This window comes from Carcharhinus amblyrhynchos, chromosome 5 (genome assembly GCF_965287045.1).
Source record: "Carcharhinus amblyrhynchos chromosome 5, sCarAmb.v2.hapA, whole genome shotgun sequence".
Classification (NCBI taxonomy): domain Eukaryota; kingdom Metazoa; phylum Chordata; class Chondrichthyes; order Carcharhiniformes; family Carcharhinidae; genus Carcharhinus; species Carcharhinus amblyrhynchos.
In genome coordinates this window covers 122,519,998-122,535,588 of record NC_137328.1, presented here as the reverse complement: position 1 = coordinate 122,535,588, position 15,591 = coordinate 122,519,998, and the positions used below count along the sequence as shown (strand labels likewise).

The 15,591-nt window shown below is 44.1% G+C and overlaps 1 protein-coding gene across 1 annotated transcript in view; it reads left to right on the top strand.

Annotated features, from left to right (window-relative positions):
- nop14 (NOP14 nucleolar protein homolog (yeast)) overlaps nt 1–10,296 on the top strand; it is a 52,475-nt gene extending 42,179 nt beyond the window's left edge. Inside the window, exons 15-19 of the mRNA XM_080189507.1 lie at nt 170–329; nt 2,430–2,577; nt 3,928–4,046; nt 6,777–6,932; nt 9,142–10,296. Of these exons, the coding sequence (XP_080045633.1) occupies nt 170–329; nt 2,430–2,577; nt 3,928–4,046; nt 6,777–6,932; nt 9,142–9,241 (683 nt within the window). The 3' untranslated portion in view covers nt 9,242–10,296. The remainder of the gene's footprint in view (nt 1–169; nt 330–2,429; nt 2,578–3,927; nt 4,047–6,776; nt 6,933–9,141) is intronic.
- The last annotated feature ends 5,295 nt before the right edge of the window (nt 10,297–15,591 follow it).

The following is a 15,591-nucleotide window of genomic DNA, read 5'->3' as shown; positions in this document are numbered from 1 at the left end:
AACCGAATTAGTGTCAACCCCAAGCACCTTACAGATTTTGCATTCTTCCTTTCCACATTGGTATCTATTTCGGAGAATGTGACAATGAGCCTGTCTACAGGAAGAAGTAGAAGTGCAGCTATAGATGCTGCACCTTTGGCTTAATGTCCATTATTATTGCTTTTTACAGGCTACACCCTGGTCCCACCTTTTAAACCAACTGGGAAATCCTCTGAGCTGCTGGTGGTGGAAGATAAAAAGGCTGCTGAATCATGGGAAAAGAAACCTTTGCCAATGAGCAAAATCCAGGGGGTGAATCAGCAGGACGCATTGCAAACAGAGCACTTCAGGTGAGTGGTAGCCGCTGCTTTATTACTCAACAGCTACCTGTGACTAACTGGCAGGGCACAGCAGCTGGTACCTAACTAGGCAGCACAGCTTTACACAGTTACAATCTCAGTTGGTGTTATAACTGGACAGGAGGATTACAGAATTGTACCCCTGTTCAAAAGACTGTAACTTCTACTTTCTTTTCAAAGAACACAGTCACAGGATCACTAATTATTTTTAACAACAAGAAGAAAACATTTATTAAACATGAAAAAAGTAGATTAACATATTCCACCCCCCCACCCTGCTTAGCTTAACAAATACACACACGTTTTAAGTTTAACACAGAATACAAAGTACATCGTTAGCTATAATAGTCTCATTAACACACACAGTCTCTTTGACACACACAAGATGACTGTGGTCAAATACACACTCCTCTCTGAACCCAAGTTAGTATCTGTGGTTTTCTCCTCAGAATTCCCCCAGATCATTGTCACACAAGAGTTTTCAAACTCTACCCCCAAAAAACACACTTTAAAATTTTCTCATAATAACGCTTTCCCTAAGCAGTTTGCATTCCAAAATCCAACCCAGGTTTTTCAACTGCCACTTTTAAACAAGCTTCCACTTCACTGTGAATCCTGCCCAGGATTGTACACCAACACTTCAGGATTTCTTTGTTTTGACCTCTGTGCAAACTGTTCACAATTTCTTTAACTCTTTCTTCCCAGGCTCTTATTAAAATGTCTCATCTACCCTCTGAAGTCCTCTGTCCCACTTATTATCATCTAGTTATTACAATTGTCTCTCTAACTCAGAACACTTTGTTTATTCTTCCTTGAATTCTTCTGAGCAATACCTTGGTCTCTATTCACTTAACTTCAGTTATCTGAAACATTATTTCTATCCCAATTCCCTGGTTGTCTGCACTGTGTCTTGTTCCTTAGAACACTTGCATCTTTGCAACGACCTTATCCCGTGCAGCTTCTCCCGACGTAGTTGAGAGCTGTTCACTCAGTGTCCTGTCTCCAACTGCCGTAACTTTCGGTTAAAACAAAGAACAAAGGAAAACCCTTCCCTCCGAAAAGTGGGTCCCTGTTGCTAAGCCTCTGCTTTATTATTTATTCTTCAAACTATAGCCCTCTCTAAGCACAATAGTTGGAACTTAACTCCCACACATACCAACACATCCAGCATAAATCTAACAAGTTTTACCTTGCCAGGCATAGTAACATTAAATTAAACACAATCAAAACTACACCTTATTTCTAAGGTTTTCCAATACAAATATAAATCCCTTAAAACTTCCGTTATTTTCCTAACAAATAAACACAAGAAGAGACTTTTTTCACACAGTAACTTGTTGTGAGCTGAAAGGTGCTGCCAGAAAGGGTGGTAGACACAGCATCAGTAGTAACTTTGAAAATGGAATTAGATAAATAGTTGAAGGGGGATGTTTCAGAGCCATGTTTAAGTTTTAAGTTTATTAATTATTGTCACAAGTAGGCTTACATCAACACTGCAATAAAGTTACTGTGAAAATCCTCTAGGTTGCCATACAGCTGCACCTGTTTGGGTACACTGAGGGAGAATTTAGCACGGCCAATTCACCTAACCAGCGAGTCTTTCAGACTGTAGAAAGCCCCACGCACCTACCCTAATTGCTTAAATGTTTTCAAAGAGTTGGCACAGACATAATGGGCCAAATGGTCACCTTCTGTGCTGCAAATGTCTATAGCTGACTGGCTTTCTTTCCCATTCCTACACTTGCTCTACTGAAGTCATGAATTTTCCTACGAGGGCGTTGTTTCACAGGTGATAGAGAATCTTTGAGGAACCATCAAAGTCACCATTAATCGTGTGCGAGCAGTGGCAGGTGTCCAACTGTAGTGGGAAGCGCAGTAAACTCTTTGTATCTTCCTGATCCTTATTAGAACCAGCAAGTAGTCAACTCCCTCGAGGAAGATGAGGGGAAAACTTCAGGAAGAAATTAAAAGCAAATGCTTGGTGCAGGAAAGATATTGTAATCCGTTAGCTTGCTAAAAAAAATTGTGACTTAAATAGTGTGCATCATTTATTGGATCAGACTGAATTATTGTATTTTACTCCTGCTGTAGGTTCTCCTGCATAGCATTATGTTTCGATCTGTGCAAGCGGTGTTCCTCCTTGTATCGGTCACTACCGGCATTTCAGGAAATAATTTGTCCACTGGAAATTATTCTCACCTCGCACCTACCTGTGAATGATTATCCAGCTCAGCTCCAGGTAGGAACCTGGTTCCATCTTAGTCCAGGCACTTTCTGTCTGTGTTTTCCCTTAATGAGTGGCTGGATAGTATTGCGATTCGTAGAACTTACAAGACAGAAACAGGCCATCTGGGGTAACTGGCACATTTATGTCCCGCACACTCGATCTCATCTGGCCCTATCAATAGCCCTTCTGTTCATTTCACCATTCTTGTCTAGATTCCCCTTAAATAACACATCTATCCTATTTGCCTCAACAACTCCATGTGACAGTGGATTCCACCTTCTCACTGCTCTTGGTAAAGAGTTGCATCTGAATTGCTCATTTGATTTACTAGTATTTATGACCCAATTTTTTTGGCTTCTCTTGCAATTCTTCCTCATTTCATCACTCAAACCAGCCTCCCGTCCATTGACTCTGTCTACACTTCCCGCTGCCTCGGCAGAGCAGCCAGCATAACCAAGAGTATCCCGAACATGCTCTCTTCCACCTTCTCCCGTCGAGAAAAAGATATAAAAGTCTGAGGTCACTCACCAACCAACTCAAGGACGGTTTCTTCCCTGCTGACTTGTGAATGGACCTACCTTGCACTAAGTTGATTTTTCTCTATGCCATAGCTGTGAACGTAACACTACATTCTACACTCTCACCTTCCCATGTACAGTATGCTTTGTACAGCATGCAAGAAACAATACTTTTCACTGTATGTTAATACATGTGACAATAGTGAATCGAATCAAATCAAATCAAATCCCTTGGAAGCATCTCTGACTACGCCAGTAAACCTTGTCATAATCTTAAAAGACTATGATTAGGTCACTCCTCAGCCTTCTCTTTCCTGGAATAAAGAGCCCCGTATATCGTTACTTTCTCATGTTAATACCAATGCACAGATATTTACCACACAGACTTGAAGTGGTGCTCCCCACTGTGACAAATAGCTGAGAGATTCTGACTGAAAGCTCCTATCTTCTTTCACCTGCTGGTGTAAAGTAATTTGGCTGGCCTTTCTGAAATGGAAGGGTGAGGCAGCTAATGTGGTATTTCAGGTCTTGAGACGAGAGTAAAATATACATACTTCTGTAATTACCTCTGTGATTGCCTGAAGAGCTCTATGCTGATGCAATTCTTCAAGTTCATCTGCTAAGGCCATAAACTCTGGAACTCCCTCCACTTCTCTATCACTCCTTTAGGGTGATCCTTAAACCTATTATTTTGACTAAGCATTTTGTCACTTTCCCAGACATACGTATGTATTTGGGTGTCTGATAACTATCCTGTGAAATGCCCTGAGAAATGTGGTTACATTAAAGGTGCCACGCTGATGATGTTGATTTTTTTTAAACTGATCTCATTCCTAATGTGTAGGAGCTGTATCACGAGGTCCTGCGGGAAATGCAGGACAGACCGATGTGCTACAGGCCACTCGAGTTTGAAAAGAAGAAGCCTGTTCCCTTGAAGCTGTTCACACCCAAGATGGTGGAAATGTAAGTATGCTGCATCGTGTATCGCATTGAGCATTGGATTTATGCAGAATGCCCTGATCAAATTGTGAATTACAGAATCCCTACAGCGCAGGAGGAAGCCATTTGGCCCATCGAGTCTGCACCAACAACAATCCCACCCAGGCCCTATCTCCGTAACCCCAAATATTTACCCTGCTATTCCCTCTAACCTATGCACCCCGGGACATTAAGGGGCAATTTAGCATGGCCAATCAACCTAACCTGCACATCTTTGAAGTGTGAGAGGAAACTAGAGCACCTGGAGGAAACGCTTCTGACCTTTTCGTTATAGAACCTTAGTAAGGCCGCACTTGGAACATAGTGTCCAATTCTGGCCGCCACACAACCAGAAGGATGTGGAGGCTTTGGAGAGATTTACCAGGATGTTGCCTGGTAGGGAGAGCGTTAGCTCCAAGGAGAAGTTGGAGAAACTTGGTTTGTTCTCACTGGAACAATGAAGGTTGAGGAGCGATCTGATAGAATTTTACAAGATTATGAGGAGCATGGACAGAGTGGATAGTCAGAAGCTTTTTCCCAGGGTGGAAGAGTCAATTACTAGAGGGCATAGATTTAAGGTGCGAGGGGCAAGGTTTAAAAGAGATGTACAAGGCAGATTTTTTACATGGGGAGTAATAGCTGCCTGGAACTCGTTGCCGGGGGAGGTAGTGGAAGTGGATACGGTAGTGACTTTTAAGGGGCGTCTTGACAAATACATGAATAGGATGGGACTAGAGAGATATGGTCCCCGGAAGGGTAGGGGGTTGTAGTTAAGTCGGGCAGCATGGTTGGTGCAGGCGTGGAGGCTAAAGGGCCTGTTCCTGTGCAGTAATTTTCTTTGTTCTTTGAAACCCATGCAGCCACGGGGAGAACGTGCAAACTCCACACAGACAGTGCCCCAAGCCAGGAATTGAACCTGGGTCCCTGGAGATATGAGGCAGCAGTGCTAACCACTGTGCCACCCAAGGCTCCACGTGTAACTTGGTAGCTCTTTACAATTTCAGCAACTTTTTGTAAGTTGGTATGGTGGTTACCACTTCAGTAAGTGAGTGGCCAATCGATTGAACAGACTCCCCAAGCTTTCACTGGAAGCTGTTAGTTGATTCATAGAATCATAGAGGTTTACAGCATGGAAACAGGCCCTTCGGCCCAACTTTCCCATGCTGCCCCCTTTTGTTTTAAAAACCCAAAGGCAAATTATGAAAAGTGTTTTCAGAAAGTTACATTTTGGCATGTTGCAGATGAATAATTTGAGGCATAATGTGATAGTAGCAGAGTTGGGAAAAACAGAGTGACTTTGGTTCCCTAAGGACTCTCATCGCTAAGGGAGTTTCCTCACGTAATTTCCTGGATCTGTTACAGATTGATGGCAATGATTTATCAACAGCTCCGCCATGGTTGTATCGTGTGATTAACAATTAGGCAAATTAGCTGGACCTTTGCCCTCTATCAATTTTTAAACCAAGATGGGGGAATAGTTACGGGCTAAAACTGGTGGTTAAGAATAGATGTCGCACCGAAGTTAAAGTAAGGTCTTATAGGTGCAAACTGTAAATCGTCATTAGTGCTGCCTGATTCTGATCCTGGGACACAGATCCTTGTGGCTACCATTGTTAACGATGATCAGTTTAATCAGAGCATGTGTACACTGAGTCCCAATGGGTGGAGCTGGGTTTTAGGAGTTGGACAGAAAGAGAACATGTCCTCTTTCCTCTTGCTCTGCCACTTTTCGTTTGGCTCACATTCAGCCCTGGTTGTCCATTGTGATGCTTGCCCTTCTGACCTTATATTGTGGCTTGTTGTCTCCTTGTCCCCTGGAGCTTTTCCTTTTTATTGATAGTCTTTCTTAGTGTGGGTGGATTGAGGGGTGGGGGGTGTATTTTGTTATCAGGTACATGGGAGGGGGTGGTTTGCTGTACATTTAGGAGAGATGGTGCGGTGGGGGAAGGACTAAAATAGGGGGGGTGTTGGTGGGGGCCCCTGAGGGAAGAAGGTAGTGGGTGCATGGGTCCTGGATTAGGGAGCAGTAGCGGTTGTGTAAATATAGAAGCTAGCTCTTCGAGTCAGTCTCCCAAAATCTGGATTGCACAAGAGTCAGTAGGAAAGAGTTTTGGATTCACTCAGACTCAATTCCGATCATTTCAATGAAGTGAAGTGACGGCAGGAGTTGAAGATGTCTTTTATCCAGAATCAGCGAGTGAAAATGTGCTCCCTTTATCTCCGTTTTTATTCACATGGTCTCCAAGCAGTTTCACCAAGGAGGGTTATTTCAGCAAATTCACCTAACCTGAACTGTATGGACGAGAGCAATCCCCAGACCTGTGCTAAGTGGAATTTTTTCAGCAAATGTGATCATGGAGATGCCACAGTTTATGGCAGCGCCTTTGGGCTGGGAAAGGGCAAATCGGCCAGGGTTCTATTTATGAACAATGATAGGAGCAGCAGACTCCTCTGAGGCTCGGTTCCCTGCAGAGAGTCAGTGGCTGAGGTTCATTATCAAAAAGTGCTGGCTATCGGAATGGAGTCTGGATCCCCGGTCAGCAGGTTATGATGGCGATGGGACTGGGGGTGTGTGTGTGTGTGTGTGTGTGTGTGTGTGTGTGTGTGTGTGTGTGTGTGTGTGTGTGTGTGTGTGTGTGTGTGAGAGTGAGTGTTGGGGAGTGCTCAGAGCAGCGGAGATCTTCATAATAACGGGACTGGAACTTGTTCTTGCAGCTTGGACTACGGGCGAAAGCGAGGCTGCACCCAGCAAGAGAGAGATCGAATGAGGCTTATCCACAAACACAAGCGGGAATTCAAAGGAGCCATTCGGGAAATCCGCAAAGACGCGCAGTTCCTGGCCAGGCAGAAGCTTTCTGATATAATGGAAAGGTAAGGAATCAGTGCCCGTCACAACCTCAGGACACCCCAAAGCTATTTTGTAAACTGTGTTCGCTGTTGTAATGTAGGAAGTGCTGTTGCCAGTTTGCACACAGCAAGCTCCCCAAGCAGCGATGTGATAATAGCGATATCTGTTTCAAAGTTTATTAGTCGCAAGTAAGGCTTACGTTAACACTGCAATGAAGTTACTGTGAAATTTCCCTCGTCGCCACACTCCGGTGCCTGTTTGGGTCAATGCACCTAACCAGCACATCTTTCAAACTGTGGGAGGAAATCGGAGCACCCGGAGAAAACCCACACAGACACAGGAAGAACCCTGTGAGGGACAAAATTAAAACAGTCACTAGCTCCTGAAATTCTATAGAATAGAATCAATAGAATCCCTACAGTGCAGGAGGCCATTCGGCCCATTGAGTCTGCACCGACAACAATCCCACCCAGTCCCTACCCCTCATGTTTACCCCACTAATCCCTCTAACCTACTCATCCCAGGACACTAAGGGTCAATTTACCATGGCCAATCAACCTAACCCGCACATCTTTGGATTGTGGGAAGAAAACGGAGCACCCGGAGGAAACCCACGCAGGCACAGAGAAAATATGCAAACTCCACACAGACAGTGACCTAAGCCGGGAATTGAACCTGGGTCTCTGGTGCTGTGAGGCAGCAATGCTAACCACTGTGCCACCGTGCTGCCCCAAATTCTTTGATGGGCTTTCTAGTGTAACTCAGAGAAGCTGAGCGATCGCTTTCAGTTTCAGTAGGCTTTACTGTCTGGAACTATAATGGTTTGTTTTGACAGTAGACAGCGTTATGAATGCTTGGCTGAATTTTAAACTCTGATGTAGCAGGTGGTTGTGTACAGTTTGATTGACAGTTTTAAGAGGTTATTAAAGGATTATGTCTTTGATATAGTTTCTCAATAAAAGTTTGTTGTCTTTGCCATGAAATAACCAGCTCAGGGAATTTTTTTTTCAATGGGTCTGAGGTTTATTTTCTATGCAATATGAATGGCAATGTGTTTGAATTATGGCTCTGTTGGTCGTTCAATTCTTTATTTAAATCAATTTCAAACATTTCTCATTACTTTACTCCTGAGGTCTATCTTATGGATACTGGGTGGGTGATATGGAGGAGTGTGGGAAATATGCAGGGGCTTGGAGGTGGGTGGAAAAGGATTGAAGGTCTGACAGTCATGATTGCCATAGGGCAGGTAAATTGAGGTGGGCCCAATTCTATCTGCTCTCAACTCCCCAGAATGAAAATATGGCACTCAGAGGCTCCATAATGGAGACAGGTTTGCAGAGTTAGGAACTTTCCAGACTCCTGATACCATTTCTCTTGACAACAACACTACTCGATATGTCAAAGTCAGGAGGAGCACTTGGAGGCTATAATGTATTCACACATTTATCCTTGGGAGTGGATATCACTGGTCTAGGTGCACTCACAGCAGCCACAATGTGTATAGAATGGGGACAATGAGTCTAATGGCAGAGGTATCGATCAGGCACATTGCTGTCTTCTGGGAGCTCTCGAGCTTACAGCTGAGCTCTTCCAGGTGAGAAACAAGCATTCCCTCAGATTCCTGACTTGCATCTTGGAGATGGTGGCGGGATCAGGAGGTGAGCTGTTTATTGCAGAATACCAGCGCCTCTGCCTCGATCTTATGGCCACATGCTGATATGGTTGACTTTCCTGATTATCTGTATCAAGTGGCACGGTGGTTAGCACTGCTCCCTCACAGTGCCGGGGACCTGGGTTCAGTTCCTGCCTTGGGTCGCTGCCTGTGTGGAGTTTGCCCGTTTTCCACATGTCTGTGTGGGTTTCCTCCGGGTGCTCCGGTTTGTTCCCACGCTCCAAAGCTGTGCGGGATAGGTGGATTGGCCATGCTAAATTGTCCCTTAGTGTCAGGGAGACTAGCAGGGTAGATATGTGGGGTTATAGGGATAGGGGCCAGGGTGGGATTGTGCTCGGTACAGACTGGATGGGCTGAATGGCCTCCTTCTGCACTGTAGAATTCTATGTATTGTCCAATGACCGTAACAATTTGGTAGCATTCAGCAAAATGCCTATAGTGCTGATTGTAGTATTAATGAAATATCAATGAAAAGTAAAGCGACTAAAGCAGGCTGTCTGAAGTACTTTGTTCTGTTTGTGTAGTAATTAGCTGACGTCTTTCTTACTGTCACTTTTTAGAGATGCAGAGAGAAAGAGGAAGGTGAAAATGCTGTTCCACAATCTGGCCACTCAGGAGAGCGAATGGAAGGCCCTGCAGAGGAAGAAGATAAAATTGTGATCACCTTATCCTTTCACTGGGGAGAATGTCACTGCCTGTAACAGAGGGGGTGCTGCTGGTGTGAACTCCCAAGGCAGTGTCACAGATTGGACATTGAAACTTTACATCAGTGAAATTGAAGGAATTGAGAAAATGTTATTAAATAAATTTTACACATCCAAACCCCACCCTTCATCAGGGTGGACTGCGAAAGAGCATTTTGATTGACAAACAGTTAATGGCTCACTCCAGGAGTGAGTGTTTTACAGCCTGGTTGCCCAGGTATCATGCAGTATAGTATCAGTGCCTGCTGTGAGGTTACTGCTGCAGGTTTCTTGTTGATGGGAATGCTTGTTTTTAAAATCACACACATGTTGAGAATCTTGAATAAAAGCAGCAATTGCCCGATTTACCCAGCAGTTCACACAGCTCCTGTAAACAGCTCAATGTTTCTATCTCCAGATGGTGAACCCAGTCTCTCCTTTGTGTGTGTTTGGCCGGACTTTCTCCGAACTTCCAACACGTTCTGTGTTTTTACAAGGCAGTCCGGACATTTCCTTAGGATTGGTCACAATTGTGTTTTATCCTGGATAAATCCTGGATTTGGATAACCTGGAGCAGATATTTAACTGGTCTTGGGAGTAATGTCCGGGGGACAGCGCAGCTGATATAAGTAAAAATTGTTAATCAGCTGATACAAGGTGTGCTGCTGGATCCTGACTCAGTTTCATTGTTTAAGTGGGGATATGCAAATACAGGAATATACTGCAAAGATGCACAATCTTCTTGTATTGCATTCTCTAACGCAGGACACTTGAACCAGCAACTTGATTATCGCGGGTGGTGTGTTTGTGAAGGTCTCACCATATCTAAGTGTAAGCAGGCTCACGGGAACACTATTGAATCTAAGCACCAGTTTGAATATCTTTACCGCAGACCCATTGCGTACAATAATTATTTGTCTTTTAATATCAGAGATGAGACCTTCAACAGTGGTACTAATCTGGATTTTGGGCAGCAGATTTTGCCTGTTGTTTTGTAGAAATATATAAATAAAAGACATATTTGGAGATTTATTTACTGTAAAGTATTTCTTGGCTTGCCTGATATGAGAGAAATAATTTGCAATTTTCCTTTTATTCATATGGCTGGGGAAGCAGTTATATTTTGATGTTTAATGGCTTCAGCTGATGGATGCGGTGTGAATAGTTGTGATCCACCAGGAATAGATTTCTCAGGGCAGGGGTTCAGTACATGGGTGATGGTCTAACTTAGGTGGTCACAGTCACAGTTTGAGCTGTTTCTACTCTTCCGTTTGTGGAGAAATGTGAATTGGTGTAGTGTCTTTCACAGAGACTGGTTGTCCCAAAGCTCATTACAGCCAATGCAGTGTAGTCACTCTTTGCAATGTATGGAATGTAGCAGTGACAGTAAGATTCATCAAGCCAGTAATGGCCAGACACTTGAACAATGTAGATTGAAGGATAAATATCAGGCTGGGACACTTCTGTTATCACGCTTGGTAAATTTCTTTCTTCTGTTCCTGTAGGCCTTCATTATTTCATTTACAAGGATTAATGCCATTTATGCAGCTAACAAAGGTAAAGGGGTACAGTTTTGGTCTCCTTTTCTGAGGAAGGATGTCCTCTTGGAGAGAGTGATCATTGTATGGTGGAGTTTCTGTTGCAGATGGAGGAGGAGAAAGTGGGTTCCCGGACACGCGTCCTTTGTTTGAATAGAGGGGAGTATGGTAGGATGAGAGAAGAATTGGCGAATGTGGACTGGGGGAGCGCGTTGGAGGGAGGGTCTGCTGAGGAGCAGTGGAGGATCTTTAAGGAGATCTTTCTTGGTGCTCAGCAGAAATTTATTCCGATGGTCAAAAAGGACTGTAGGAGGAGAGGTAATAAGCCGTGGATAACGAAGGAGGTGAAGTAAAGTGTTAAATTAAAAGCGGAGGAATTTAGAGTAGCTAAGAGCAGTGGGCGAGAAGAGGATTGGGAAAGGTTTAAATGTCAACAAAAATTGACAAAGAAGTTGATAAAGGAGGGTAGGAGAAGCTATGAAGCTGGGCTAGCACTTAATATAAAAAAGGATAGCAAAAGTTTTTATAAATATATAAAAAGGAAGAGGCTGGCTAGGGTGAATGTTGGTCCTTTAGAGGATGAGAAAGGGGACCTAGTGGTAGGGGATGGGGAAATGGCTAAGGTCTTGAATAACTTTTTTGTTTCTGTCTTCACGGAGGAGGACGTGAATAATTTGCTGGGTGTTAGCGATGGAAAGGTGGTAGGACTGGAGGGTCTTAATGACATTACTGTTACTAGAGAGGTGGTGCTCGACAGACTGGAGGGGCTGATTGTGGACAAGTCCCCAGGACCGGATGGAATGCATCCGAGGGTTCTGAAAGAAATGGCGGAGGTTATAGTGGATGCCTTGGTGGTTATTTTCCAGACGTCGCTGGATTCCGGGGAAGTGCCGGAAGATTGGAAAACGGCTAATGTTACGCCGTTGTTTAAGAAGGGTGCCAGGCAAAAGGCGGGGAATTATAGGCCGGTTAGTTTAACGTCTGTGGTAGGTAAAATGTTAGAATCCGTCATTAAGGAGGAAATTGCGAGGCATCTTGAAGGGAATTGCTTGATAGGGCAGACGCAGCACGGTTTCATTAAAGGGAAGTCGTGTCTGACAAATTTACTGGAGTTCTATGAGGATGTGTCTCCTATTTCTTATGTTCTTATGTTCTTTTGAGGAAGAGCGGCAAATGTTTACCTGGCTGATTCTGGGGATGGCAGGACTGATGCATTAGGAGCAATTGACTAGGTTAGGATTGTTTTCACTGGAGTTCAGAGGAATGGGGGGGCGGAGGAGGGGTGGGGTGGTGATGGTGGAATCTCATGGAGAGTTATAAAATTCTAACAGGACTAGACAGGGAGGATATTCCCAACCACAACCAGGGGTCACAGTCTGAGGATTTGGGGTAGACCATTTAGGATGGAGATGAGGAGACATTTCTTCACCCAAAGAGTTGTGATCCTTTTGGAATTCATTACCACAGTTTAAGTAGTTGATGATAAACATTGAATGTATTCAAGAGGCTGCTGGATATAACATTGGAGGTGAATGGGATCAAAAGTTATGGGGAGAAAGCAGGATTAGGTTATTGAGTTGGACAATCAGCCATGATTGTGAAGAATGGCAGAACAGGCTCCTCCTTCTCCTATCTTTTATGTTTCCCCTGCTGTTTAAAATAATGCACTGGGATCTTATTTGGCCACTGAGTGAGCAGATGGATCCTTGATTTATATGTCTCATCTGTAAGGGAACAGTTCTGACAGTGCTGCACTCTGTCAGGACTGCACTTCAGTGCCAGACTGAATAATGTGTTGGGCTTTGGGCTTGGAGGCTGGAAGACGATCCCAATAAGTGATTGTAATGTGCATTTTGATGGGGCATTGATCACTGGCTTGAGAATACTTTGCTCTGGTGGCTTACATGATGAAGCCAAAGTTTGGGTTCTGGGGCCGATTCCAAGGCTTTTGGGGGTAACAGTACCGTTGTGATACAAAATCACCCTTGACGATGATCTCGGATTTGTTGTATCACTTGTTTTGAACTAATTCTCGCTCTAGAAGTGGAGAAATGAATAGTCACTCTGGCACACTCAGGCGTTGAAACCAATCTGTGTCCCTGTAGAGGGTTCCTACCACAATCGAGCACACGTTCAATATAACCATAGCTTCAGAACTGGTGTGAAATGTTTTGAGAACTTTTGGGAGTGATGTCAGGAAGTAATTCTTCACACAAAGGCTAGTTTAAATCAGAAACACACTCTCTTCCTGTGCAAGAAAATGCTCTTGAGGCTGGAAAGAATTATAAAACTAGGATTGGTAGATTTTTATTAGGTAGGGGTAGGTTAAGGGTTGCAGAAGGAATGTAGGGAAATGGAGTTAAGCTTCAGATCAGCCATGACCTAATTGAATAGGAGGGAAGCACAAGGGGTAGATTTTCCCTATCCTTCTCCTGTTCCTTAGGGGAAAGCTGGTGGAATTTAAATCCAATTCTTAAAAAAAAAATCTGAAACTGAAAGCTTTATCTCTACAATAGCGACCATAAAAGCACAATCAAATCCCTCTGGTTCACTCACGTCCTTTAGGGAAGGAAGCAGAGGTTAGCAGTGCTGCCTCACAGCACCAGGGACCTGGGTTCAATTCCCAGGTTGGGTCACCGTCTGTGTGGAGTTTGTACATTCTCCTCGTGTCTGCATGGGTTTCCTCCCACAGTCCAACGATGTGCAGGTTAGGTTGATTGGCCATGCTAAGAAAATGCCCCTTAGTATCCAGGAATGCGTAGGTTAGAGGGATTAGTGGGTATAATGTGTAGGGATATGGGGGTAGGGCCTGAGTGGGATTGTGTTTGGTGCAGACTCGATGGGCTGAATGGCCTCTTTCTGCACTGTAAGCATTCTATGATACTCAGTTCAAGGACAATTGGGGATGAGCTACAAATACTGGCATTGATAGCGACACCCACAAGAGAAGTTTATCAAGTTATTCAGGCTAAGGCAGTGGTTCTCAAACAGTGTCTCAAACCCCCAGTTGGGGGGGAATCACAGAAACGGCAAATAGGTGACAAGAAATAAAATGTTAATCTGTCCCCCTGCCCGCTCCTCTATCTGATTTTTCTTTCTTCCCATCAGCTCAGCCTGTTTTGCAGCCATCTGGTTGGTTTTTGCTTGTTGCTGACAATCTCACAGAGAAAACAGCAGTGCACTGTTAAAGGAGGTACTCAAAAGACCGAAAGAGTGTCACCTAAAAAGAATTTGAGGATTTACAGCACAGAAGGAATTTTGGTCCTCTGTGTCTGAACTGATTGGATCCAGCTTGATAAGGGTCTTCTTTTAAACATTTCTTGATTTTAAAATAAGTGTTGACTTGTATGCAACTTTATGTTGGATTACAGCTCTGCAAGTTCCAGCTATCTCTGGTACCTCACTCAGCTGTGGCTCATGTGTGAGTGTGAATAGTCTGTATTAATAGCTTGTTAACTGTGGGAGGATCTCACACAGTAGCACCTAATCCCCTCTGCGGAACACATTACAGATATTCCCGAAAGACATTATTAATTCTTTCTCTCCTGCTGAGAAGTGTAAACAGTGTACATTAATCTAGCTGACAATGTAACATTTATGATCTAAAAATGAAACGCACCTTATTTGTCTCAGTCTTTTTGACATTTACCAACCAGAAACTCAACTGGACTCACCACATAAACACAGAGGGTAGGAATACTGCGGTGAGTAACTCATCTCCTGACTCCCCAAAGCCTATCCACCATCTGCAAGACGCAAGTCAGGAGTGTGATGGAACACTCCCCACTTGCCTGGATAGGTGCAGCTCCAAAAATACTCAAGAAGCTCGACACCATCCAGGACAAAGCAGCCGGCTTGATTCCACCACATCTACAAACATTCAATCCCTCCACCACTAACGTTTAGTAGCAGCAGTGTGTACTATCTACAAGATGCACTGCAGTAATTCACTAAAGGTCTTTAGACAGCGCCTTCCAAACCCACGACCACTTCCATCTAGAAGGACAAGGGCAGCAGATACATGGGAACACCATCACCTGCAAGTTCCCCTCCAGGCCACTCACCATTCTGACTTGGAAATATAGCGCTGTTCCTTTGCAGTTGCTGGGTCAAAATCCTGGAATTCCATCCTTAGCACTGTGGGTCAACCCACAGCACATGGACTGCTGCGATTCAAGAAGGCAACTCACCACCACCCCAAGGGCAACTAGGGATGGGCAATAAATGCTGGCCCAGCCAGCGACCCCATGTCCCACAAATGAATTTTTAAAAATCCTCCAGTTAAGATGTTAGAATTGTCCCTCTGTCTGTGTTAATTAGGAAAGAAATCCCAGATTACAATTCAGCCCGCTGACAGCACGGATTAGGTGCTACAGGGTTAGCTGCACCCGCAGTTGATGAAATTTTAATACTAGCCATTCAAGCATACAAATTAGGAGCAGCAGTAGGCCCAGGAACCTTCCCTGCCATTCAATAAGATCATGGCTGATCTGATTGTGACTTCAACTCCACATTCTTGCTCACCTTTCACCCCCCTCAGCCTTAGAAATATTCAAAGACTCTGCTTCCACCACCTTTTGAGGAAGAGAATTGCAAAGACTCACTACCCTGCAAGAGAAGAAAATTCCCCTATCTCTGTCTTAAATGGATGACATTTTTTTTAAGCTGTGGCTCCTAGTTCTAGATTCTTGTTCCCACAAGAGGAAACATTCTCGCCCTATTAGTACCCCTGTCAATACCCCCCAGCATCAAATGATTCAATCAAATCACTTCTTCCTCTTCTAAACTC